At 49.3% G+C, this 25,670-nt stretch overlaps 1 protein-coding gene across 3 annotated transcripts; it reads right to left on the bottom strand.

Moving 5' to 3' along the window:
* Positions 1–731: 731 nt before the first annotated feature.
* Positions 732–21,959, bottom strand: LOC309360871 (GRAM domain-containing protein 2A-like; the record flags this gene model as incomplete). Of its 3 annotated transcripts, XM_081895827.1 has the most annotated exons (12): positions 20,589–21,564; positions 15,268–15,396; positions 13,882–13,966; positions 13,222–13,291; positions 11,459–11,562; positions 10,139–10,237; positions 8,619–8,690; positions 7,024–7,092; positions 4,868–4,931; positions 3,190–3,258; positions 2,279–2,357; positions 732–846 (listed from the first exon to the last, which is right to left on the bottom strand). In XM_081895827.1, the coding sequence occupies exons 1-12, from the start codon at positions 20,642–20,644 to the stop codon at positions 732–734; spliced, it is 1,011 nt and encodes a 336-aa protein (XP_081751953.1). In that variant the 5' UTR covers positions 20,645–21,564. The 3 variants fall into 3 exon arrangements, with proteins under 3 accessions (XP_081751953.1, XP_081751951.1, XP_081751952.1); XM_081895825.1 differs by lacking the exons at positions 732–846; positions 2,279–2,357; positions 20,589–21,564 and adding an exon at positions 21,617–21,959 and having other exon boundaries at positions 2,687–3,258; XM_081895826.1 differs by lacking the exons at positions 732–846; positions 2,279–2,357; positions 20,589–21,564 and adding an exon at positions 15,910–16,253 and having other exon boundaries at positions 2,687–3,258.
* Positions 21,960–25,670: the final 3,711 nt, after the last annotated feature.

The raw sequence follows: 25,670 nt of genomic DNA, 5'->3' as shown, positions 1-25,670 counted from the left end.
AAGGGGCTATTCTGAATTCTGCCTCTTAATAGGGTAGGGGGCTATTCTGTATTCTGCCTCTAATAGGGTAGGGGGCTATTCTGAATTCTGCCTCTAATAGGGTGGGGGGCTATTTTGAATTCTGCCTCTAATAGGGTTGGGGGCTATTCTGAATTCTGCCTCTAATAGGGTTGGGGGCTATTCTGAAGTCTGTCTCTAATAGGGTAGGGGGCTATTCTGAATTCTGCCTCTTATAGGATAGGGGGCTATTCTGAATTCTGCCTCTTAATAGGGTAGGGGGCTATTCTGAATTCTGCCTCTAATAGGGTAGGGGGCTTTGGGGAACTGCTAATATAAGCGACATAGCCTTTGCCCCTCTCCTTCTGTGGGGTGTGTGTTTGTGTGTGTGTGTTTCTGTTTTAGAGGGTTAATCAGGACTGTCGTTTTATGCCAGGGGTCAGCAAACGTTTTCAGTCGGGGGCCGGTCCACCGTCCCTCCAACCTTGTGGGGGGCCGGACTATATTTTGGAAAAAAATATGAACAAATTCCTATGCCCCACAAATAACCCAGAGATGCATTTTCAATAAAAGGACACATTCAACTCATGTAAAAACACGCTGATTCCCGGACCGGATTGAGAAGGCAATTGGGCCGGATCCGGCCCCTGGGCCTCAGTTTGCCAACCCATGTTTTACGCCGTCACCCTTAAAACGAAGGTAAAACAAAGGAACGAGAAGCCCCCCCAAAAAACTCACTGGTGCTGCTGAAGGTCTATTTCGGGCCACGCTCCCATGGAGATCAACTGTTCTTCCAGTTGCACAATGCGCAAGCCGATGTACCCCGAGGAAAGGAGCAGGACCACCACCCTGAAACCGAGATATCAGAATATTAAGATTTTATAAGAGCGTCTCCATTCTCTCTCTCTCTCCCAGGCTAAACATACCCAGGTCCTTCGACCGTTCCTCATCAGGCTAAGGTTCCCAGACTCTCGATTACCTCAGGCTATGCTCTATCTTTGTCACCACACTCTGAGTATAAATTGCACACTGTATTAATTGATACTTTTAACATTAGTGGCCATGTGATGATTTTAGCTTATGAATTTTATTGTTTAATGTCTTTATTTGTACATTGGGGTATTTTTATAGCTTTGTTTAGTAATGTTTTAATAATATAAATGTTTTAAGTCTTTTTTTAATCAATTCAGTATATTTTCTTTAAATTGTCAAATAATTCCGTGTGCATTGCGGCAGCATTTGGCTACGTGCAATAAAACCTGAGACTCTTGATTACATTGGTTCCTCAGTGGAAGGGGAAAAAATGAAGCCATTGTGGCTAACAGCGATTGGCAATTTTATCCTCCAGCCAATGGGACAATCGTCTTAATTTTTCTTCTAGGTAAAGGTAAAGGGACCCCTGGCCATTAGGTCCAGTCGTGGCCGACTCTGGGGTTGCGGCGCTCATCTCGTTTTAATGGCCGAGGGAGCCAGCGTACAGCTTCCGGGTCATGTGGCCAGCATGACTAAGCCGCTTCTGGCGAACCAGAGCAGTGCACGGAAACGCCGTTTACCTTCCCGCCAGAGTGGTACCTATTTATCTACTTGCACTTTGACATGCTTTCGAACTGCTAGGTTGGCAGGAGCAGGGACCGAGCAACGGGAGCTCACCCCGTCATTGCGGGGATTCGAACCGCCGACCTTCTGATCGGCAAGCCCTAGGCTTTGTGGTTTAACCCACAGCGCCTCCCACATCCCTTTCCTCCAGGTCTAAAGGTAAAGGGAGCCCTGACCATTAGGTCCAGTCGTGGCCGACTCTGGGGTTGCGGCGCTCATCTCGCTTTACTGGCCAAGGGAGCCGGCGTACAGCTTCCGGGTCATGTGGCCAGCATGACTAAGCCGCTTCTGGCGAACCAGAGCAGCACACGGAAACGCCGTTTACCTTCCTGCCGGAGCGGTACCTATTTATCTACTTGCACTGGTGTGCTTTCGAACTGCTAGGTTGGCAGGAGCAGGGACCAAGCAACGGGAGCTCACCCCATCATTGCAGGGATTCGAACCGCCGACCTTCTGATCGGCAAGCCCTAGGCTGTGTGGTTTAACCCACAGCGCCACCCGCGTCCCACCAATAAGTCTTCTAGTAGCAGCCTAAAGTTTAGTAGGGAAGGGGCCAAGAGGCGGATTCAACAAGCTGCGTGGCTTCATGGAATGGTCGGATTGCACAGGCGGAAGGGAACCCAAAGGTCATTCATCCCAACCCGCTTTCAGTGCAGGAATCACAACAGAAAACTGGCCCACTCACAGGCAGAGATAGATGAGGATGACAGTGTTGAGGGGGCTGAGGTGAGACTTCCAGCTCCGCCAGGACTTTGTGGACCCTCCTGGAAATAAAAAGAGGCGATATTATTATTATTATTATTATTATTATTATTATTATTATTATTATTATTATTAAAAAGGCCTGGGAAAAGACATATGAATATATTTTTTTATTTTATTATTATTATCAATGCACGATGAGAAAAGCCATACATCCAAACTGAACCAAGAAAAGTAGAAATAATAATAAACGCAGTAAAAACAAAACAAAACGCATTTTTAACAAAAAGAAAAGAGGTCTTTTGACCTGACCTCCCGTCTACTCCTTAAGTCAATTACATATAACTTATTGCTGCACCACTCTGGCCAGACACTCTGTGGGCAGGGAGGGTCTCATCCTGCGTACCAGATGGAGCTGCCCTGGACACAGAATTGACCTGCGCCTCCATGGACAGTTGTGAGTCCAAAATGACCCCCAGGCTGCACACCTGGTCCTTCGGGGGCACAGTTACCCCATTCAGGACCAGGGAGTCCCCCACACCTGCCCGCCTCCTGTCCCCCAAAACAGTCCTTCTGTCTTGTCAGGATTCAACCTCAATCTGTTAGCCGCCATCCATCCTCCAACCACCTCCAGACACTCACACAGGACCTTCACCGCCTTCACTGGTTCTGATTTAAAGGAGAGGTAGAGCTGGGTGTCAACTGCATACTGATGAACACCCAGCCCAAAAAACTCTGATATCCCACAATTGAATACAATTCAATTGGTCTCTTGATGGCTGAGAATCTCTTTCTCTGGCCTTTGGAGTGCAATGCCCAGTTTGGCTGGCGAAAAAGAGGTTTCGGGGGAATTTGGAGAGGGCGGTTTGCAAAACTGCAAGGAAAGCCACTCACCTCTGTTTGCTGCCGCCCGGTGTGGTTCGACAGCTGCTGTTGGGGGACTCCGTGTCCTATCTGCCCCATCTGCGAAAGAAGACGGTTAAGGCTTTTTATTAAAAATAAAATAAAATTATAGTTCATTTCACCTTCTCAACAACTCTGGCAGGGAGGTCAGCCTGAAAGCGAGGTATTGGCCCAGTGCCGGATTTACGTATAAGCTAAACAGGCTATGGGATTGCGGGTGGCGCTGTGGGTTAAACCACAGAGCCTAGGACTTGCCGATCAGAAGGTCGGCGGTTCGAATCCCCGCAAGGGGGTGAGCTCCCATCGCTCGGTCCCTGCTCCTGTCAACCTAGCAGTTTGAAAGCACGTCAAAGTGCAAGTAGATAAATAGGTACCGCTCCGGCGGGAAGGTAAACGGCGTTTCCGTGTGCTGCTCTGGTTCGCCTGAAGCGGCTTAGTCCTGCTGGCCACATGACCCGGAAGCTGTATGCCGGCTCCCTCGGCCAATAAAGTGAGATGAGTGCTGCGGCCCCAGAGTCGGCCACGACTGGACCTAATGGTCAGGGGTCCCTTTACCTTTAAACAGGCTATAGCTTAGGGCCCCATTCCCTTAGGCCCCCCCCCCAAAATTTAAAGGCATGTACATTTCCAAAATATAAGATAAAAAAACACAAATAAAATAAAACCTACATCCAGCAACAGTGTTTTGTGTTGTGTAGGCTCCTAGGATGTACGGTAAGTCATGGGCTTGTATTAACTACGGTTTTGATCCACTTTTAAAATGAGGCTGCATTTTAAATTGTATTTTAACCTGTATTTTAAATTGTGTGTTCCCCCCCATTATGTTTTTACTGTAATTTTACTGGTGTTAGCCACCCTGAGCCTGTCTCTGGCCGGGGAGGGCGGGGTATAAATAAAATTTATTATTATTATTATTATGATTGCATTTGTTTCTAACACTCAATTTCACATTAATAAATAATAATTATTAGTAGTTTGCATCATATTTTTGCACCTCTTATTATTTCATGTAATAGCAAGTTTCCAGAGACTAGATTATGAGCCTTTGTAAACTGTGTTTTTAAAGGAATGTTTGTCATTGCCAAATTTCAATGTGTTTGCATTATTAAGTTCGTTATGAATAAAAAAAATCATTTTAACTTAGAGCTTAATAATTATTTCCCTATTAATATACTTCTTAATTTTATTTCACTCTATATGTCTTAATTGTATTTCAGTTCAACAATGACTGTGATAAAATACATATTTTGTGATGTGCAAATGGCATTAGATACCTTTTAGGTCCATAAATTACCACCCTGGATTTAAGATTAAAATAGGACGTGAATTGGAAATACATAATGGAATACAAAGGACAGAAATAGGGGGAAGAAGGGACCTTATTGATGACAAAGAGTGTCAACTTAATGGGATTAAATGTGATGCAATTTGAGACAGATTTGTTAAAAATTCGGAAAACTAATAAAAATTATTTGGAGAGGGGAGGAAATACTAAAACGAATTAAAATTACTTTCTAAACAATGGGGCAGGTTTGTCTAAACAGTAATGCTTTTCGCAGGCGGCAAAAAACCTACTGTGAAGGCACCTGCATAATATCACTAGGCGGGGAGTTCCAAAGGTTAGATGCTGAACTTTGTATCAAATAAACAGAAACGACCCAGTTCTCACCAGGATCTTCCGGGAGGGTTTCGTCCAGGGGGGGCGTCCGGCTGCTGTCCAGCTCCTTTGGGCTCTGCGAGGGGAACGAAAATGAAGAGAGGTTGGAAACGGGGGAAATTTGGTTGCATCCAGACACCTAGCTTAGCGTTGCATGCTCTGAACGGCAGCAGCCGCTGACCAGGGTTTTGTCAGGCAGGAGTTTCTCCCAATCTTGGCAGTGCCAGATTTACGTCTAAGCTAAACAAGCTATGGGACGCGGGTGGCGCTGTGGGTAAAACCTCAGCGCCTAGGACTTGCCGATCGCATGGTCGGCGGTTCGAATCCCCGCGGCGGGGTGAGCTCCCGTCTTTCGGTCCCAGCTCCTGCCCACCTAGCAGTTCGAAAGCACCATTAAGTGCAAGTAGATAAATAGGTACCACTTTATAGTGGGAAGGTAAATGGCGTTTCTGTGTGCTGCACTGGTGCCGGCTCGCCAGAGCACCTTCGTCACGCTGGCCACGTGACCTGGAAGTGTCTCCGGACAGCGCTGGCCCCCAGCCTATAGAGTGAGATGAGCGCACAACCCTAGAGTCGGACACGACTGGCCCGTACGGGCAGGGGTACCTTTACCTTTACCTTAAACAAGATATAGCTTAAAGGTAAAGGTAAAGGGACCCCTGACCATTAGGTCCAGTCGTGACCGGCTCTGGGGTTGCGGCACACTTTATTGGCCGAGGGATCCGGCGTACAGCTTCCGGGTCATGTGGCCAGCAGGACGAAGCTGCTTCTGGTGAACCAGAGCAGTGCACGGAAATGCCGTTTGCCTTCCCGCCAGAGCGGTACCTATTTATATACTTGCACTTGGACATGCTTTCAAACTGCTAGGTTGGCAGGAGCAGGGACCGAGCAATGGGAGCTCACCTTGTCGCGTGGATTCGAACCGCCGACCTTCTGATCGGCAAGTCCTAGGCTCTGTGGTTTAACCTGCAGCACCACCTGGTCCCCAGCTATAGCTTAGGGCCCCCAAAAAATTTAAAGGGGAAAAAACTGGCTGTACATTTCCAAAATAGAAGATAAAAAATAAATGAAATAAAAACCTACATCCAGCAACAGTGTTTTGTGTTGTGTCGGCTCCTAAGATGTAAGTCATGGGCCCCGCCTGCTAGCCTGCTCCCCCAAACATCACTGGTTTCTATATATAGGGTGCCTTTCTAAATATTTGTTGTTATTTAGTCATTTAGTCGTGTCCGCCTCTTCGTGACCCCATGGACCAGAGCACGCCAGGCCCTCCTGTTTTCCACTGCCTCCCCCAGTTTGGTCAAACTCATGTTGGTAGCTTCGAGAAAACTGTCCCACCATCTCGTCCTCCGTCGTCCCCTTCTCCTTGTGCCCTCCATCTTTCCCAACACCAGGGTCTTTTCTAGGGAGTCTTCTCTTCTCATGAGGTGGCCAAAGTCTTGGAGCCTCAGCTTCAGGATCTGTCCTTCCAGTGAGCACTCAGGGCTGATTTCCTTCCGAATGGAGAGGTTGGATCTTCTTGCAGTCCATGGGACTCTCAAGAGTCTCCTCCAGCACCAGAATTCAAAAGCATCCATTCTTCGGCCATCAGCCTTCTTTATGGTCCAGCTCTCACCTCCATACATCACTACTGGGAAAACCAGAGCTTGAACTATACGGACCTTTGTTGGCAAGGTGATGTCTCTGCTTTTTAAGATGCTGTCTGGGTTTGCCATCACCTTTCTCCCAAGGAGTAGGCGTCTTTTAATTTTGTGACTGCTGTCACCATCTGCAGTGATCATGGAGCCCAAGAAAGTAAAATCTCTCACTGCCTCCCATTTCTTCCCCCTCTGTTTGCCAGGAGGTGATGAGACCAGAGGCCATGATCTTCGTTTTTTTGATGTTGAGCTTCATACCATATTTTGCTCTCCTCTTTCACCCTATATATAGGGTGCCTAAAATATCCCTGGTTTGCTCTTTTCTATACATATGGTGCCTACATTCTGCATGGACTGGTTATATGGCAACATGGGCAAATGGCTTGAGATACCTATGAGGTCCATAAATTACCATATAGCATATATTATTATATAAGCAGGTGCCCTACACCTGTAGCCTTTTGATCCTAATTATTCCTAATCCCAAAACGATTGCTGAGCGCACAAAACACAGAGAATGCAGTTTCTTACCAGGGAAATCTTAAGCAACTGGTCCGAAAGGTTGTGTGCTGCGGTTGGGCTGTTGTTCCGACTGCCGTCCTATAATAATAATAATAATAATTTATTATTTGTACCTCGCCCATCTAGCTGGGTTTCCCCAGCCACTCTGGGCGGCCTCCATAGAAACCAAAAATACACTAACATGTCACACATTAAAAACTTCCCTAAACAGGGCTGCCTTCAGATGTCTTCTGAATGTCAGGTAGTTGTTTATCGCTTTGACATTTGATGGGAGGGCGTTCCAGAGGGCGGGCGCCACCACCGAGAAGGCCCTCTGCCTGGTTCCCTGTAACTTGGCCTCTCGCAGTGAGGGAACCGCCAGAAGGCCCTTGGGAGATGGACCCCGGTGTCCGGGCTGGATGATGGGGGTGGAGATGCTCCTTCAGGGATACTGTGTCATATAGGGCTTTCAAGGTCAGCACCAACACTTTGAATTGTTCCCGGAAACGTACTGGGAGCCAATGTAGGTCTTTCAAGTGTTATGTGGTCTCGGCAGTCACTCCCAGTCCCCAGTCTAGCTGCCGCATTCTGGATTAGTTGTAGTTTCCAAGTCACCTTCAATGGTAGCCCCACGGAGAGCGCATGGCAGTAGTCCAAGCTGGAGATAACTAGAGCATGCACTGCTCTGGCGAGACAGTCCGCGGGCAGGGAGGGACTCATCCTGCGTACCAGACGGAGCTGCCCTGGACACAGAACTGACCTGCGCCTCCATGGACAGCTGTGAGTCCAGAATGACCCCCAGGCTGCGCACCTGGTCCTTTGGGGGCACAGTTGCCCCATTCAGGACCAGGGAGTCCCCCACACCCGCCCGCCCCCTGTCCTAGAGGAAGCAGAAGAGAAATCAAAGAACTGGAACCATGGAAGTGGAAGGGCCCTCCAAAAGGCATCTATCCCAACCCCCCGTGAGATACATAGCTGTACCGAAGACGGACCAAATTTCCTACTTTCATGACTGTGGAATATCTTTAATAATAATAAAAATTATTAGTATTATTATTATTATTTATTCAATTCCAATCCATCTATAGCAGGGGTCAGCAAACATTTTCAGCAGGGGGCCGGTCCACCGTCCCTCAGACCTTGTGGGGGGCCGGACTATTTTTTGAGGGGGGGAATGAACCAATTCCTATGCCCCACAAATAGCCCAGAGATGCATTTTAAATAAAAGGACACATTCTGCTCATGTAAAAACATGCTGATTGGAACAGATTAATCCGTTTTGCATGACTTTCTATGGGAAAGCAGCACGCCTTGGTTTTGGAACGCTTTGGTTTTGGAACAGATTAAGTTTGAGACCCAAGGGACCACTGTATTACAATTCCACCCCATCTTTTCTCCAACGAAAGTTCTTGCTCCCTCCATTTTTTTTCCTGGGTAGAGGTAATGTTGGTCACAAGGACTAGAAACCTAGGTTCTTTTAAAAAATGAAAGGAAGATGGTGTCTTCCTGAGATTTTGAATCTCGGCACCGCATCGAGGTGTGTGTGTTTTTCCCGACAGAGAACCAAGGTACCACTCTAAATAATAATAATAATAATAATAATAATAATAATAATAATAAATTACCTGGAGGTGTTTGCAGATGGAACGCAGGCTCTGGTAAACGGTTTCCCGGGAGCGAAGAGACCCAAACAGGAACTGCGGTGTGGGAAGAAAGGGTAGGATAAAATAAAATAAGATCACAGTCTTCACCTTGTGGAACGAAACAGATCCTTCACGCCCATATTTTGCTTTCTTTTCCTTTCCGACGGGGAGGCAGCCTAGCCTTCCACACGGAAATAACACCCCATAATAGATCGGAAAGCGTGCTAGAGGAAAAGCCCAGGCAAACAGGACTAGAGCCTTGCTGGGTTTTTTTTTTAAAAAATGGGATTCTAAGGAGGCTGAAATGTTCGGAGTTTCCGTCAGGGCCAACATACAAATTCTGCAAACTCCTTTGTGAGCCTCAAATGGAGGGGAATATATCAATTCAATACAGAACCGTAATTTAAATCACATTCAATGCACACTTAAAAGCATTTCCCTGGGTCCTGTTGCTTCAGCTAAGGACTGCCATGCATCTAGAATTTCCCAAACATAGCCCTCGTAAACGGGTGGAGATCGCTGAGATGTCCGGGGAAATCTGGACATAGCGAAAGTGTAAAGGTAAAGGGACCCCTGACCATTAGGTCCAGTCGTGGCCGACTCTGGGGTTGCGGCGCTCATCTCGCTTTACTGGCCGAGGGAGCCGGCGTACAGCTTCCAGGTCATGTGGCCAGCAGGACTAAGCCGCTTCTGGCGAACCAGAGCAGCGCACGGAAATGCCGTTTCCCTTCCCGCCAGAGTGGTACCTATTTATCTACTTGCACTTTGACGTGCTTTCGAACTGCTAGGTAGGCAGGAGCAGGGACCGAGCAACGGGAGCTCACCCCGTCGTGGGGTTTCGAACCGCCAACCTTCTGATCGGCAAGTCCTAGGCTCTGTGGTTTAACCCACAGCGCCAGTGAAAGTATAGTTTTCCTTTTTAAAAAATAGCTCGGAAACTCTTTTTTTCATTATCGATTCTGAGATTTTGCTCAACAGCTTTCGACAAAACTATGAAAAACCCAACCCTGCGAACCCAGCCCTGCCCATCCATTGACACAGCCAGGGCCAGATTTAGTTTTGATGGGGCCCTCAGCTCCTGAAGGTCATGGGGCCCTTTATATATCCAGCTGTCCTTTGTCAACAACAAATTGTCACTGTTTTTTTGTGTTGAATCTATGCTATATGGCAATTGATGGACCTCATAGGTATCTCAAGCCATTTGCCCATGTTGCCCTGCAACCAGTCCATGCAGAATGTTGGCACCCTATATATAGAAAGGAGCAAACCAGCGATATTTTAGGGAGCAGGCGGAGCCCATGACTTACATCCTAGGAGCCTACACAACACAAAACACTGTTGCTGAATATAGGTTTTATTTTATTTGTTTTGTATCTTCTATTTTGGAAATGTACATCCAGTTCTCTTTTCCCTTTAATTTTTTTGGGGGCCCCAAGAGAGCGGGGCCCCCAAGCTATAGCTTGTTTAGCTTTTACGTAAATCCGGCACTGGTCGGCTCTCACCTTTTCTCCATCCGACGTCCGGATGCAGACAGCGTTGGGTACCAGCAAAGCTGTGTTGGCCTTTTTGATGATGCTGATGGTTGGAAGTGGGATGACGACCTGTCGGTCCGGGAAAAGGGGAGAGAGAGAGAGAGAGAGAGAGATGAGGGATAAGGAAGTGCAGGATATGACCCAACATGGTTCATGGGGAAAAGGTATATTTATACTACAGAGAGAGAAAGACCACAAGTCTATGTTAGCGGAGAAATCTGAGGGCTCCCTTGGACAAAATAAACAAGGACACCAGCCAGGCATACCAGAGCAAAACAGCAGCCAGTCGGCTTGGTCTTGATTGAAGACGGTCGCGACGGGACTCCCACCTGCCACCAGGTGGAACAAGATGGAAGCCCCAAACAATAGAGCCCCCAAACTTTTATTAGCTGCTAATTCCCATGTTACACCCCAAAAAAACTACATCACTCATATATTATGAAAGGGGAGGTCTGGTGGCCGTAAGGACCCTGCCCCATGGTTCTTCTTGCCCTCCACCAAACACCCATCAAGTGGAACAAAAGAGATCTTTACATTTCCCTGTTTCCCAGCCAAGTTCATCCCACCCTTTTGTCTTCATCTGGGTTTGTTATTTCTGGAATGGCTACCTGTCTGGCACTCATGTATCAGGAGGCCAGGGATTATCACTCAGGCAGAGGGGCTGCTGAGGAGCTGAGCTCACCTGTCTATAGGAATTTCTGAAGTTTTCCCAGTGAGCCAGTACACAGATACATTGATCAGTGAATTCTGACATTTGGTATCGTGCAGCAGAGGCCCTTGGAATAGATAGGAAGAAACTGTGACAAAGTGTTTTGTGGGGACAAATCACAAAAGTCACAAAAGCGATTGTGCTGGTTTGGGTAGTGGGCTGCATGTGCGTGAGATCTGCTGGAGGGGCAAACCCACTCCCCACCTATACATAAATTCCTGCAACAACTATAAGAAGAGCTTATGGCGTCCCGCAACATTATCCCAGCTAGCTTTTGTCTAGGCAACAAAGGGAAGGAAGAATAAACCTCTGCAGATCCTCAACCCGGGGGCCGGATCCGGCCCAATTGCCTTCTCAATCCGGCCCGCGGACGGTCCGGGAATAAGCATGTGTTTACGTGAGCAGAATGTGTCCTTTTATTTAAAATGCATCTCTGGGTTATTTGTGGGGTATAGGAATTCGTTCATTTTTTTCCTCCAAAATATAGTCCGGCCCCCCACAAGGTCTGAGGGACAGTGGACCGGCCCCCGGCTGAAAAAGTTTGCTGACCCCTGCTTTAACCTCGGCCCGAGAGCCCTTACCTTAACTTCCCGGTGTACCATGCTGCAGTAGAAGCAGACGTGATTTTCGGATATATACAGGCGGCCGTGATAGGGAACCTCCCTCTGCCAGGCACAAGAAAACGCTGCGGGGGGAAAGACCAGGAAGGAAGAGTTGGCAAAGAAGCTGCCACGATTCTAGTGCTCATCATAGCTGTCAACCGTCCCTTATTTGGTGGGACAGTCCCTTATCCCAGCGCCATGTCCCGCTGCTGTCCCTTATTGATGATGTCCCTTAAATTTCCCGGGTTTCAAAGGAAGCAGCTCCTCTCCCTCCCTCCCTGCCAGGGAGGAGGGAGGCTCCAGCTGTGTTGCTTGGCTGCGTTGCTCACCCAATAAGGAGTCTAAGAACGACTGGGGGGTGGAGCTTGCATGCCTTGTGCCGATCAAATCGGCCGTGTTGCCTGGGGATTCGCCTTTGCTCAGCGCTTCCCAGCGGAGAGGGGACGGTGGTTTTCCTTGCTGCATCCCCGTTGCCGGGTTGCTGCGCTGTGGGAACCACCGCTTGAGGCTTCGTTTGGCTGCTGGCTGGGCTTTCTGCCTTTGGCTGGGAGGGGCTCAAACATACCTGTGCCCCTAGAAAAATCCCTTATTTTGGCTGCTGGTCCCTTATTTCTGAGGCTGCTGGTCCCTTATTTTCAAATCTGTAAGTTGACAGCTATGGTCCTCAGTGTGGCGAACCATCACACAGCAACCAGGGTCGGGCCCCGCGGGAGGAGCAGGTTGCATGCAAACTCCTCCTAACTTCTCTTCGTTTTGCACGAAACATGGAGGAGCGGAATAATAGCGGCGGCGGCTGCACACCCTCCAAGATTTTTGTCAGTGCCTAAGTGATATTGAAGGGACGCGGGTGGCGCTGTGGGTTAAACCACAGAGCCTAGGGCTTGCTGATCAGAAGGTCAGCGGTTCGAATCCCTGCGACGGAGTGAGCTCCCGTTGCTCGGTCCCTGCTCCTGCCAACCTAGCAGTTCGAAAGCACGTCAAAGTGCAAGTAGATAAATAGGTACCGCTCCGGTGGGAAGGGAAACAGCGTTTCCGTGCACTGCTCTGGTTCACCAGAAGCGGCTTAGTCATGCTGTACACCGGCTCCCTCGGCCAGTAAAGCAAGATGAGTGCCACAACCCCAGAGTTGGCCGCGACTGGACCTAATGGTCAGAGGTCCCTTTACCTTTAAATGATATCGAGTGTTGGAACAACTTGGCCACAATAAGGAAATTGTGCCCATGGCATGACTATTTTCCACCTTCACACTTTGACTCTCTGGCACCCTCTCTGCATAACCGAGCAATTCTAAAATATAGACGTGCTTTTACTCTCGCGAGATTGAATGTCTTGCCCTCGGCTGGACTTGAGGGACGATTCCAAAAGATCCCACACGAAAAACGTCCCTGTGGAGACGGCAGTCCCGAATCGGTGGCGCATGCCCTTCTGGCTTGCCCTCTTGATAAAGACTTGAGGAATGAGATTATCACCCCTCTTTTATTGTCCATCCCGGGTCGCCCAGCCACTGCCCCAATGTCCTCTCTCCGGGCAGATCAAGAGGAGCAGGTGACAGCAAAGGTGGCAAGGCTTTTAGCTGGGGCAATCAGAATAAGGTCCACTCTTTGACTACTGATTCCAAACCCCAAAATGTATTTTATATAACTGACTTTTTATTTCTATTCTTTGTGTATCGTAGTGCTGTTTTATTGCTATGGCCGATGGCTGATGCAAATAAAGATTAATTAATTAATTCAAGCACTTACTCTGCAAGAGCTCTTCCTCCTCAGGGAAGTCTTTGAACACCCTTCGGAAGTTGAGAGTGTGTTTCACCAGCTGCGGAAAGGGGAGAGAGAGAGGGAGGTGATCTGTTTAGCCCTGATCCGGGTCAGCTGAGATTCCTGCAATTTAGGATTCTACGATTCTACAAAACCTATTAAGGACCGGAAACTTCTGACGGGCTTTTTGTGTGAAAGAGAAAACGAACTCGTAACAGATGGATTTGAAAATTGTGGGGGTGGAATACCGGCTTATAGAAAACAGAACAGATGGGTGTTAAGGTGTGAATACCATATTTAACAGACAGAGAACCAGAAGTCTTTTTGTCGTTTATTTTCTCTTTTTTCTTCCCTCCCTTCTTCCCTAACTATGGCAGGGACTTATGGCCTTTTTGGTGGTGGCTCCCCGGTTGTGGAACGCTCCCCGCCCGTCTCAATCGCTATAAACTTTCAGGCTTGAAATGGTAGGTGTGTCAGCCGCTCTGCAGAAGCAGGGCAGGATAGAAAGTCTATTCTTCATCCCTGCATTGAAAGCGGGTTGGACTGCATGACCACTGGGGGGCCCTTCCAACTCTATGATTATACGAACTAGTTAATAATTACAAATCAGAGCAGTCGGTAAAAGCTCTCTCTGCCAGGCAAGCTTACATTGGAGTCTGAATTCCTGTGCTGCGCAGAGGCCAAAATTTCTTTCTCGGCCTCTTTGGAGTATGACGGATCGTAAGTCTTGGATCTAAAAGGAACAAGAGAAACAGAGTTGCTCTTATATATTGGATGATAAGAGGAAAATGTTGTTGAAAATCTATAAATTACTGTTGGCACACTAAGGATGAGAAGGTCAAAGAGATAATGTTACAATGGGCTAAAGATTTTGGAGTTAATATTCAGTTAGAATCCTGGGAAAGTTTGTGGAAGAAAGGCATTGATTTTATTGAAGAAAATGTTATGAAAATGATGGTATCTAACACCATCTAAACTAGCTAAAAGGTTACCAGACGTCCCCATTTTCCCAGGGACAGTCCCCGGATTTATAAATCAGTCCCCTGTCAAAATCCATCAGACCCGAAGTTGATTAAAAATTATAGACTGATTTCTCCGTTGAATACAGACTATAAATTTTTTACTGGGCTCTTGGCAAATAGGATGAAATCCATTTTAAAAAAGAATTATAAGGAAAGTCCAAAAAATGTAATCCGGAAACAATGGAAATGTTTAAATGATTATTTATGTAGACAAAGGTATGAAAGGAGGGTGTTCCACAGGGTGGGCGCCACCACCGAGAAGGCCCTCTGCCTGGTTCCCTGTAACCTCACTTCTCACAGGGAGAGAACTGCCAGAAGGCCCTCGGGAGATGGACCCAGGTGTCCGGGCAGAATGATGGGGGTGGAGACGCTCCTTCAGGTATACTGGGCCATTTAGGGCTTTCAAGGTCAGCCCCAACACTTTGAATTGTGCTCAGAAACGTCCTGGGAGCCAATGTAGGTCTTTCAAGACCAGTGTTATGTGGTCTCGGCGGCCGCTCCCAGTCTCCAGTCTGGCTGCCGCATTCTGGATTAATTGCAGTTTCTGGGTCTTCTTCAAAGGTAGCCCCACATAGAGCGCATTGCAGTAGTCCAAGAGGAAGATAACCAGAGCATGCACCACTCTGGCCAGACAGTCTGCAGGCAGGGAGGGTCTCATCCTGCGTACCAGATGGAGCCGCCCTGGACACAGAACTGACCTGTGCCTCCATGGACAGCTGTGAGTCCAAAATGACCCCCAGGCTGTGCACCTGGTCCTTCAGGGGCACAGTTACCCCATTCAGGACCAGGGAGTCCCCCACACCAGCCCGCCCCTGTCCCCCAAAAACAGTCGTCAGGATTCAACCTCAATCTGTTAGCCGCCATCCCTCCTCCAACCGCCTCCAGACACTCACACAGGACCTTCACTGGTTCTGATTTAAAGGAGAGGTAGAGCTGGGTATCATCTGCTCTTAAGTACGTTGGAGGTCAAACACACAAGCGGTTCGGAGCCTCCCTTTTTGCCAAAACTCACCGCGAAAGGGGCGGGTTGTGTCCATTCCTGGCTGCCTCGCCGACCGTCTCCTCCAAACTCTGGGACTTTTTCTGCTCCGACATTCTTCGCTTGCTTTTCCTTTGTTTTCCGGAGATCTCAGACAGGCCACTGGGAAGGAGCAAGAAATTCCCTGATTAATTATGTTGCTTCGCAAGTCCCCAACCCCAAGTGACACTTCCTCCTCAGACACCGTCACCCTCGCTGCTGATCCACTCATCCTTGCTCCTGCGCCCATTTCACAGACGGGCACAAGAGAGGCAGAGATTTAAGCAAGGGGGAAAGCGGCGAAAGAAGCCCTCAAGCTGGACTTGAATCATTCTGGATATCTTCCAAACGACATGCCTTCAATGTGTCTCCGAATCGGAGACGGGGAATTTTATTTTTATTGAGATTGCAGGAGGATAAATTTCCCAGCATTACTCCTGCACCCATTTCACAGACGGGCACAAGAGAGGCAGAGATTTAAGCAAGGGGGAAGGCGGCGAAAGAAGCCCTCGGTTGGACTTGAACCATTTTGGATGAGTTGAAAACGGCATGCCTTCAACGCGTCTCCAAAACGGAGGCGAGGAATTTTATTTTTATTGCGATTGCAGGAGGATAAATTTCCCCTTTTCGGCTCACCTCACTCCAGTGCTTTGCCGTGCAATGCAATCCCTCTCTAGCCTGTCATCAGTCAGAATTTAATGAGATTATTTCCCTCCCCTTCCCTATAATTAGCCGCGTGCCGATGAAAAACAGCCACGCCCCGATACAAAACCCGAGATTGCGATCGCTTTATGTAACGTCTCAGGTGACGAGGGAGTGGGTGGCATCTTGGTTTAATTTTTGGCCCTCCGTAAAGGGCATGGGGACTCCTGAGGATGAGCCGTAGACCCTCCTCATCCAGGAACAGTCTATCACTAAATACTGCTTGCTGTGGGCAGCGGTTTATACAACAACGCAGGAAGATGGAAGAAATTGCTTTTGGTATTTCATGCCGGTTCACTTTTAGTCTGATAAGCCTCCGCGGCTGACGATTAAAGGTAAAGGGACCCCTGACCATTAGGTGAGTTAAACCACAGAGCCTAGGGCTTGATGATCAGAAGGTCGGCGGTTCAAATCCACGCAATGACGGGGTGAGCTCCCGTTGCTCGGTCCCTGCTCCTGCCAACCTAGCAGTTCAAAAGCACATCAAAGTGCATGTAGCTAAATAGGTACCACTCCGGTGGGAAGGAAAACGGTGTTTCCGTGCACTGCTCTGGTTCGTCAGAAGCGGCTCAGTCCTGCTGGCCACGCGACCTGGAAGCTGTACGCCGGCTCCCTTGGCCAGTAAAGCAAGATGAGCGCCGCAACCCCAGAGTCGGCCACCACTGGACCTAATGGTCAGGGGTCCCTTTACCTTTATTGTATATCTATGTTTTCCATTTTGTCTTTCTATGCAGATACGGTTCAAGCCTTGAAATAAAATTATTTGTCAGCATAACTTTTGTGGAAATTATTTATATACTTGCTTATTTATAAGACTTCGGTTATCCCCAGGGTAAAAAAAAGGAGGGGCACATTATCTACCTGGCCTGGCTCTGCAAGACCCTGATGATGCCCATGGCGTGGCCCAGATCCGCTGCCCACCCACCCACGCACCAGCCGTGGCCACGGCGGGTTGAGCTCAGCACAGGGACTGAACGAGATGGTGGGTGGCAGGGTCCGCAGGCTGGATTGATGAGCTTGGTGGAGCCGCATCTGGCTCTAGGGCCATAGTTTGCCGACCCCTGTGGTAGAGCCTCCATGCGCAGGTGCAGCCTACCTGAAAATGTCAGCCGATCAAGCCGCAAGAGAGGGATGTCCGGGAATTCTGGCTCTGCGGCTCGGAGCCAGACCCAAGACCCATCACCTTTCGCGTCAATATCACAGCTTGTTTTTTCCTGCATTTCACATTATCGTTTCCATTTAGGGGATTTTAGTATTTTATTTTTAGGGGGTGGATAAGGAGGTCCACACCCAGCGAGAGAAGCACACACGAGGTTATTTCTCTATAATCAAAATCTATCCATAATATAACAATTTACGCCAGGGAGACGTCCGGGCCGGGAGCTGAAATCCGTGGTGCATGTTTTGGAGTTGCTATTCGAAACAGGATACACAGAACAGGAAAATAACCAGTCCGGCTGGCTGTTGGCATTCCTGGGATTTTCCCAACCGGACGCCAGGGGAAAAGTCACCGGCGCGGAAAATCAGAGCTGCCACAAAACATCCGAATTTACCCCTCGGCCAGATCCCAGTTTTCCTTTTCAAAAGCCAAATCGTTTGCTTTTTATTGCTTCCCTCCAAACAGCTCCAGGCTGGGCTCAGGGGTTCTTCCTCCACACAACCTCATTTTACAGATTCAGAATTTCAGAAAGGGACCCCACTCCCCGGAAGGGTCATCTAGCCCAACCTGCAAACCTCCAAGGCAGCAACAAGCTTTCGAAAAACAAATCACTGGCCGATTGGTACACAACAATCAAGCTCCCAGCAGAACCAATGCTAGCTCCCTCGCTGCCCCCACTTCCAATCGCCTCTCAGCGACTGCTCCCAGTCCCCAGTCTGGTGCCACATTCTGGATTAGTTGCAGTTTCCAGGTCACCTTCCATGGTAGCCCCACATAGAGCGCATGGCAGTAGTCCAAGCGGGAGATAACCAGAGCATGCACCACTCTGGCCAGACAGTCTGCAGACAGGGAGGGTCTCATCCTGCGTACCAGATGGAGCTGCCCTGGACACAGAACAGACCTGAGACTCCATGGACAGCTACGAGTCCAAAATGACCCCCAGGCTGCGCACCTGGTCCTTCAGGGGCACAGTGACCCCATTCAGGACGACGCTTGCCCCCTTTGTCCCCCCAAAACAGTCCTTCTGTCTTGTCAGGATTCAACCTCAATCTCCACAGATAGTGCTTGCTTCAATCTGCCCTGATTGTCACATGGCACAAGCATCAATCTATGCCCCACCGTCCTGTCTCCAAAAGAGGACAGCCACAGACTTCTAGGAACCCGCATTGCTGGGGGGGTTGGACTTTGTTGTTGTTGTTTAGTCATGTCCGCCTCTTCGTGACCCCCTGGACCAAAGCACGCCAGGCACTCCTGTCTTCCACTGCCTCCTGCAGTTTGGTCAAACTCATGCTGGTCGCTTCGAGAACACTGTCCCACCATCTGGTCCTCCGTCGTCCCCTTCTCCTTGTGCCCTCCATCTTTCCCAACATCAGGGTCTTTTCCAGGGAGTCTTCTCTTCTCCTGAGGTGGCCAAAGTCTTGGAGCCTCAGCTTCAGGATCTGTCCTTCCAGTCAGCACTCAGGGCTGATTTCCTTCAGAATGGAGAGGTTTGATCTTCTTGCAGTCCATGGGACTCTCAAGAGTCTCCTCCAGCACCACAATTCAAAAGCCTCCATTCTTCGGCGATCAGCCTTCTTGATGGTCCAGCTCTCACTTCCATACATCACTACTGGGCCACAGACTTCTAGGAACCCACATTGCTGGGGGATTGGACTTTGTTGCTGTTGTTGTTGTTTAGTTGTTTAGTGGTGTCCGCCTCTTGGTGACCCCCTGGACCAGAGCACGCCAGGCCCTCCTGTCTTCCACTGCCTCCCGCGGTTTGGTCAAACTCATGCTGGCACCTTTGAGAATACTGTCCCACCATCTGGTCCTCCGTCGTCCCCTTCTCCTTCTGCCCTCCATCTTTTCCAGCATCAGGGTCTTTTCCAGGGAGTCTTCTCTTCTCCTGAGGTGGCCAAAGTCTTGGAGCCTCAGCTTCAGGATCTGTCCTTCCAGTGAGCACTCAGGGCTGATTTCCTTCCGAATGGAGAGGTTGGATCTTCTTGCAGTCCATGGGACTCTCCAGAGTCTCCTCCAGCACCAGAATTCAAAAGCATCAATTTCTTCGGCGATCAGCCTTCTTTGTGGTCCAGCTCTCACTTCCATACATCACTACTGGGCCACAGACTTCTAGGAACCTGCACTGATGGGGAGGTTGGACTAGATGACTCGGATTCGACAATTCTATGGTTTTAATCCCAGAGGGGGGGTCTCTTCTTTCCCCAAGTTCCTGCCTGTTCAGTGGTAGACTGCCCTGAACTAGGAACCTCTACTTTTACCAGTAGAGAAATGCTTTTGTCAGTAAAAGGAGCCAGCGAGGGGGTGTCCCTCCCGGGTTCCGAACTGGCTGCCGCCTCTAACCATTGGTCCTGCTGGTTGCTGGGAGACGGGGCCTTTTCTTATTATTGATTCAGTTCAAGGCGGCTCACAAACAAGAACATGTGCACACCCGGCGCCAGCGTCCCGAAAAAATTGGGAGCGGAATCACTGGTGGGCTGGGAATCCCCAGTGCTGAGAGCCTGGCCAGGACGCCTGGGTCCCTTCTGGGATGCTGGGAGGGGTTTCGCATCGATCAGAAGCCGAGGTCTCTGGCAGAGCGCCAGGACACCTGGGTTCTTCTTGAGAGAAGATGCCAGATTTATTTTTAGAGGGTTTTGAAATAAGAAAGGCGGAGGTGGAAGAGAGAGAGAGAGGGGGGGGGAGAGAGAGGGAGAGAGAGGGGGAGAGAGGGGGAGAGAGAGAGAGAGAGAGAGAGAGAGGGAGGGAGGGAGGGAGGGAGGGAGGAAGGAAGGAAGGAAGGAAGGAAGGAAGGAAGGAACGAAGGAAGAGAAAAAGCGAAAGGAAGAAAGGAAGAAAGAGGGGGAGAGAAAGGAAGGAAGGAAGGAAGGAGGGAGGGAGGGAGGGAAAAAGAGAGAGAAAGAAAGAAAGAAAGAAAGAAAGAAAGAAAGAGAAAGAAAGAAAGAAAGAAAGAAAGAAAGAAAGAAAGAAAGAAAGAAAGAGGGAGAGGGGGAGAGAAAGGAAGGAAGGGGGGAGAGAGAGAAAGAGCGAAAGCAGGAAAGAAAGGAAGGAAGGAAGGAAGGAAGGAAGGAAGGAAGGAAGGAAGGAAGGAAGGAGGGAAAAGGAGCGAAAGAAAGAAAGAGAAAGAAAGAAAGAAAGAAAGAAAGAAAGAAAGAAAGAAAGAAAGAAAGAAAGAAAGAGGGAAAGGGGTAGAGGGAGGGAGGGAAGGAAGGAAGGAAGGAAGGAAGGAAGGGAGGGAGGGAGGGAGGGAGGGAGGGAGGGAGGGAGGGAGGGAGGGAGGAAGGAAGGAAGGAAGAAGGGAGGGAGGGAGAGAAAAAGAGCGAAAGAAAGAAAGAGAAAGAAAAAAAGAAAGAAAGAGGGAGAGAGGGAGAGAGAAGGAAGGGAGGGAGGGAGGGGGGGAGGGCTTGTCCCTAAACCCGGACACCTGGGTTCTCCTCTCCGTAAAGGAGGTTACTACCTGATGTCGGTCAAGGAGAGGCTATCAGGTCCCGGGGCGACTCCGAGCTTGACCATCGCGGAGCCTCTTCAGATCCGATGCCCGGCTCATGGGCGGAGAGAAGGGAGGCGCACGGACGCGAGGGAAGACCTTGAACCTTTCCCTCCGCCTCCTCCTCCTCCCCGCGATGACTCCCGAAGCGAAGGGTGACGGCGGGCCACCTTGGACTCCTCCTCCTCCTCTCACCTTCCTGCCCAGCACCCGGGGATGAGCCGGCGGCGTTTCTGAGTCACCCGTGAGAAGCGGAGCGACTCCGGATTCGCGCGTGAGAAGCGGAGCGACTCCGGATTAAGCGCCGAAGCGACTGAAGCGGGTTCTTTCCCCCATCCCTGATCTAACAAACAGACCGCAGGCATGTCCAACAGGTAGATCGTGATCTGGTAGATCTACCAGATGATCACTGGACGTCTGCGGTGAAGCTGAACAACTGTGGCTCCCCTAAAAAAACCTCAACATTTTACCTTCTCCCTGAAAAAACTCAACAGCTTTGACCTGAAGGGTCCAAAAGGGAGTAGATCACTGCCAGTTTTTAACTCTGTGAGTAGATCGCAGTCTCTTGGGAGTTGGCCACCCCTGAAATAGGGGCAGTCCAGGGAAGGGATTTCCTTTCTGAACTCCCATCTTTCATACCCTCCAACATTTATCCCATCGAAATTGGGGAGTCCTATTCCATCCCCTCCAACGTTTCTCCCGTGAAAATAGGGACATCCTATTCCATCCCCTCCAACGTTTCTCCCCTGAAAATAGGGACGTCCTATTCCATCCCCTCCAACGTTTCTCCCCTGAAAATAGGGACGTCCTATTCCATCCCCTCCAATGTTTCTCCCCTGAAAATAGGGACGTCCCATTCCATCCCCTCCAACGTTTCTCCCCTGAAAATAGGGACGTCCTATTCCTTCCCCTCCAACGTTTCTCCCCTGATTTCCAACGGGGGTGGAATCATATCGATTGCAAGTGTCCCCCTTCCTCCAAAGAGCCCAGCCACTTACAGCTTACTCGGTCGCCCCAAGATGACATCTTCAGCAGCTTTGAGGTGGTCCATTTTTCACTCCGAAGGGCCGTCTTCCTCTTCCTTGCCTTCCTCTCCAGCCTTCTGCCCTCTGAACCTCCTCTCAGCTGTTTTTATCGGCAGTCAGGGTGAGAAAAGTCTGAAGTCCAACGCCGTCCGGGATTCCACCTGCTGCCAGGAAGACCAGGAAGCTGTCGACTCCAAGGCGATTCGGAGCGCAAACATGACTTCTCCTCTGGCAGCCCAAGTTGCCTGGAGACAGACATCCTTCAAACGGTTGCCTCGGCAACAGCATGGGGACTCCCTTTGGCGTGAGGGAAGGTTGCCGTCGCCTCCCCCAAATCGCCCACAGAGACTCACGTTGCCGCTGCTCTGTGGTACCCAAAGATGCTCTCCAGCTCCCTTGTCCTTCTTCCCAGTCCATCTTCTGCTAGCAGCAGTGATAAAGGTAAACCTAGACAGCATCTTAAAAAGCAGAGACATCACCTTGCCAACAAAGGTCCGTATAGTTAAAGCTATGGTTTTCCCAGTAGTGATATATGGAAGTGAGAGCTGGACCATAAAGATCGCCGAAGAATGGATGCTTTTGAATTCTGGTGCTGGAGGAGACTCTTGAGAGTCCCATGGACTGCAAGAAGATCAAACCTCTCCATTCTGAAGGAAATCAGCCCTGAGTGCTCACTGGAAGGACAGATCCTGAAGCTGAGGCTCCAGTACTTTGGCCACCTCAGGAGAAGAGAAGATTCCCTGGAAAAGACCCTGATGTTGGGAAAGATGGAGGGCACAAGGAAAAGGGGACGACGGAGGACGAGATGGTGGGACAGTGTTCTCGAAGCTACGAGCATGAGTTTGACCAATCTGCGGGAGGCAGTGGAAGACAGGAGGGCCTGGGGTGCTCTGGTCCAGGGGGTCACCAAGAGGCGGACACCACTAAACAACAACGAAGGGACCCCTGACCATTAGGTCCAGACCTGGGTTGCGGTGCTCATTTCCCTTTACTGGCCAAGGGAGCCAGTGTCCAGCTTCCGGGTCATGTGGCCAGCAGGACTAAGCCGCTTCTGGCGAACCAGAGCGGTGCACGGAAACACCGTTTACCTTCCCGCAGAGCGGTACCTATTTATCTACTTGCACTTTGACGTGCTTTCGAACTGCTAGGTGGGCAGGAGCAGGGACCGAGCAACGGGAGCTCACCCCGTGATCGCGGGGATTCGAACTGCCGACCTTCTGATCGGCAAGTCCTAGGCTCTGTGGTTTAACCCACAGCGCCACCCGCGTCCCTTGTTGCTATGAATTAGGTCAGATTCAAAAGCACCGTGTGTGCCACCTGCCAGTTATACAACGTTTATTTCAGGGGCGTTCTCTTACTTCTTTTTCTTTTATGGCTGAGCTCACCTGTCTGATGAGGCAACAGAGGCACTTTCGAGGTGAAGGACTCTTGCGATGCTAGAGAATAATTAAACCCCTGCAGGAACCAACGGGGGGGGGGGGGGAGAAAGTCTTGGTGGAAACAGGAGCTGAATGCTCTGATAATGTCTTGAGAGGCACATTACTAGCTTGTCCTCTGGGCTGAAGATAATCGCCCAACATTTCATTATCCAATGGAAATAGGGACATCCTATTCCATCCCCTCCAACGTTTCTCCCATAAAAATAGAGACATCCTATTCCATCCCCTCCAACGTTTCTCTCCCCTGAAAATAGAGACATCCTATTCCATCCCCTCCAACGTTTCTCCCCTGAAAATGTTGTTGTTTAGTCGTTTAGTCGTGTCCGACTCTTCGTGACCCCATGGACCAGAGAACGCCAGGCACCTCTGTCCTCCACTGCCTCCCGCAGTTTGGTCAAACTCATGCTGGTAACCTCGAAAACACTATCCAACCATCTCGTCCTCTGTTGCCCCCTTCTCCTTGTGCCCTCCATCTTTCCCAACATCAGGGTCTTCTCCAGGGAGTCTTCTCTTCTCATGAGGTGGCCAAAGTACTGGAGCCTCAGCTTCACAATCTGTCCTTCCAGTGAGCACTCAGGGTTGATTTCCTTCAGTATGGAGAAGTTTGATCTTCTTGCAGTCCATGGGACTCTCAAGAGTTGAAAATAGGGACGTCCTATTCCATCCCCTCCAACATTTCTCCCGTGAAAAGAGGGACGTCCTATTCCATCCCCTCCAACGTTTCTCCCCTGGAAATAGGGACGTCCTATTCCATCCCCTCCAACGTTTCTCCAGTGAAAATAGAGAGAAAGACATGTAAGGAAAAGACAATGGAGAGGTTCTTCCTCCTTGCAGAGAAACATTTGAGATCAATTTGGGAGAGTCAACATTTGTTTCAGGATTGTTCTCCTGTACTGTTTCAGACACTTAAGTATGTGTTTGCCCTGTAAATTTACGAACCTTTAATTTATATATTCGAGACCTGAAATTCTTATAACCCCACATTGCAGGGAGTAGGACTAGATGACCCTCGGGACCCTTTCCAGCTCTAATAATCTAACCTAATAATCCTGTTTGTTCAAGAGATGAACGGCAGCTCTGCTGGGCTTTGTGGGACAAAAGCCGTTCCGCATAATCAAAGCTAGAAGTGTTAGAATTTATGGTTCGGTTACGCTGACGTGCTTCTTAACAACGGATTATATGACCTGGAGAACAGGAGGTGAGACAGATCTACTCTTAAGCCTGGGAAACAGTTTTGTCAAAGAAGCACCAAAGAGAATGGCTGTTTAAAGTGCTCAAGGGGTAGTTAAGGAAATAGAAAAAGCAGGTGAGCTTGTGGCTTGGATTCAAGAATTAAAGTATTTACCATCACAAAAGAACAGCCGGGCTGCCCAGGTAATGCAATCAGTGACCATTATCAGGTATCCTGGCAGGCAGGATTTCTGTTGTAGACACGCCTCCTGGCGTGGTCTGGCCCAGGGGGTCACGAAGACTCGGACACGACTAAACAACAACAAAATGTGGGCACTTAGAAAAGGACTTTGCTAAGACCCAGCATGGGTTCCTCAAAAATAAGTCATGCTGGGCGAATTTTGGTTCCAAAACCAAAGCGTTCCAAAACCAAGGTGCACTTTCCCATAGAAAGAAATGCAAAACGGATTAATCCATGGGGAGGCTAACTAAGGCCCGGGGGCTGTATCTGGCCCAATCGCCTTCTCAATCCGGCCCGCGGACGGTGTGGGAATCAGCGTGTTTTTACACGAGCAGAAAGTGTCCTTTTATTTAAAATGCATCTCTGGGTTATTTGTGGGGCACAGGAATTCGTTCATTTCTCCCCCCAAAATATGGTCCGGCCCCCCACAAGGTCTGAGGGACAGTGGACCGGCCCCCTGCTGAAAACGTTTGCTGACACCTGGTGTAACTGAACCACACAGTTAAACATGCTAATAAACGATCCCTGGCGTGAGATTAATCAGGGATCTTAGTAGCTCGACTTTTACTGCCAAACTGATATTTTTAAAAACAAGAGCACTTCTTCCGCATTCCACTGTCTTGCCAGCCAATAATTTCTTTTGCTTGCTTCCTGTTCAGACAGGTTGGAACTTGCTCTTGTTTCTGAGCAGAGCACCAGATCTCTTGAAACGAAACACACACACATCGTGCAAGATTCGTTGCCGTAGCTGTCCTGTAAGGCGCTGGCAAGGGGGATCTTGCCAACAAAGGATCTTGCCGACAAAGGTCCGTATAGTTAAAGCCATGGTTTTCCCAGTAGTGATGTATGGAAGTGAGAGCTGGACCATAAAGAAGGCTGATCGCTGAATCATAGAATCATAGAGTTGGAAGAGATCACAAGGGCCATCGAGTCCAACCCCCTGCCAAGCAGGAAACACCATCAGAGCACTCCTGACATATGGCTGTCAAGCCTCTGCTTAAAGACCTCCAAAGAAGGAGACTCCATCACACTCCTTGGCAGCAAATTCCACTGTCAAACAGCTCTTACTGTCAGGAAGTTCTTCCTCATGTTTAGGTGGAATCTTCTTTCTTGTAGTTTGGATCCATTGCTCCGTGTCCGCTTCTCTGGAGCAGCAGAAAACAACCTTTCTCCCTCC

The sequence above is a fragment of the Podarcis melisellensis genome, assembly GCF_964234715.1.
Source record: "Podarcis melisellensis genome assembly, chromosome: 18".
Taxonomy (NCBI): Eukaryota; Metazoa; Chordata; class Lepidosauria; order Squamata; family Lacertidae; genus Podarcis; species Podarcis melisellensis.
Note: the sequence above shows the minus strand (reverse complement) of the source record. Positions and strands in the feature narration are given on the sequence as shown.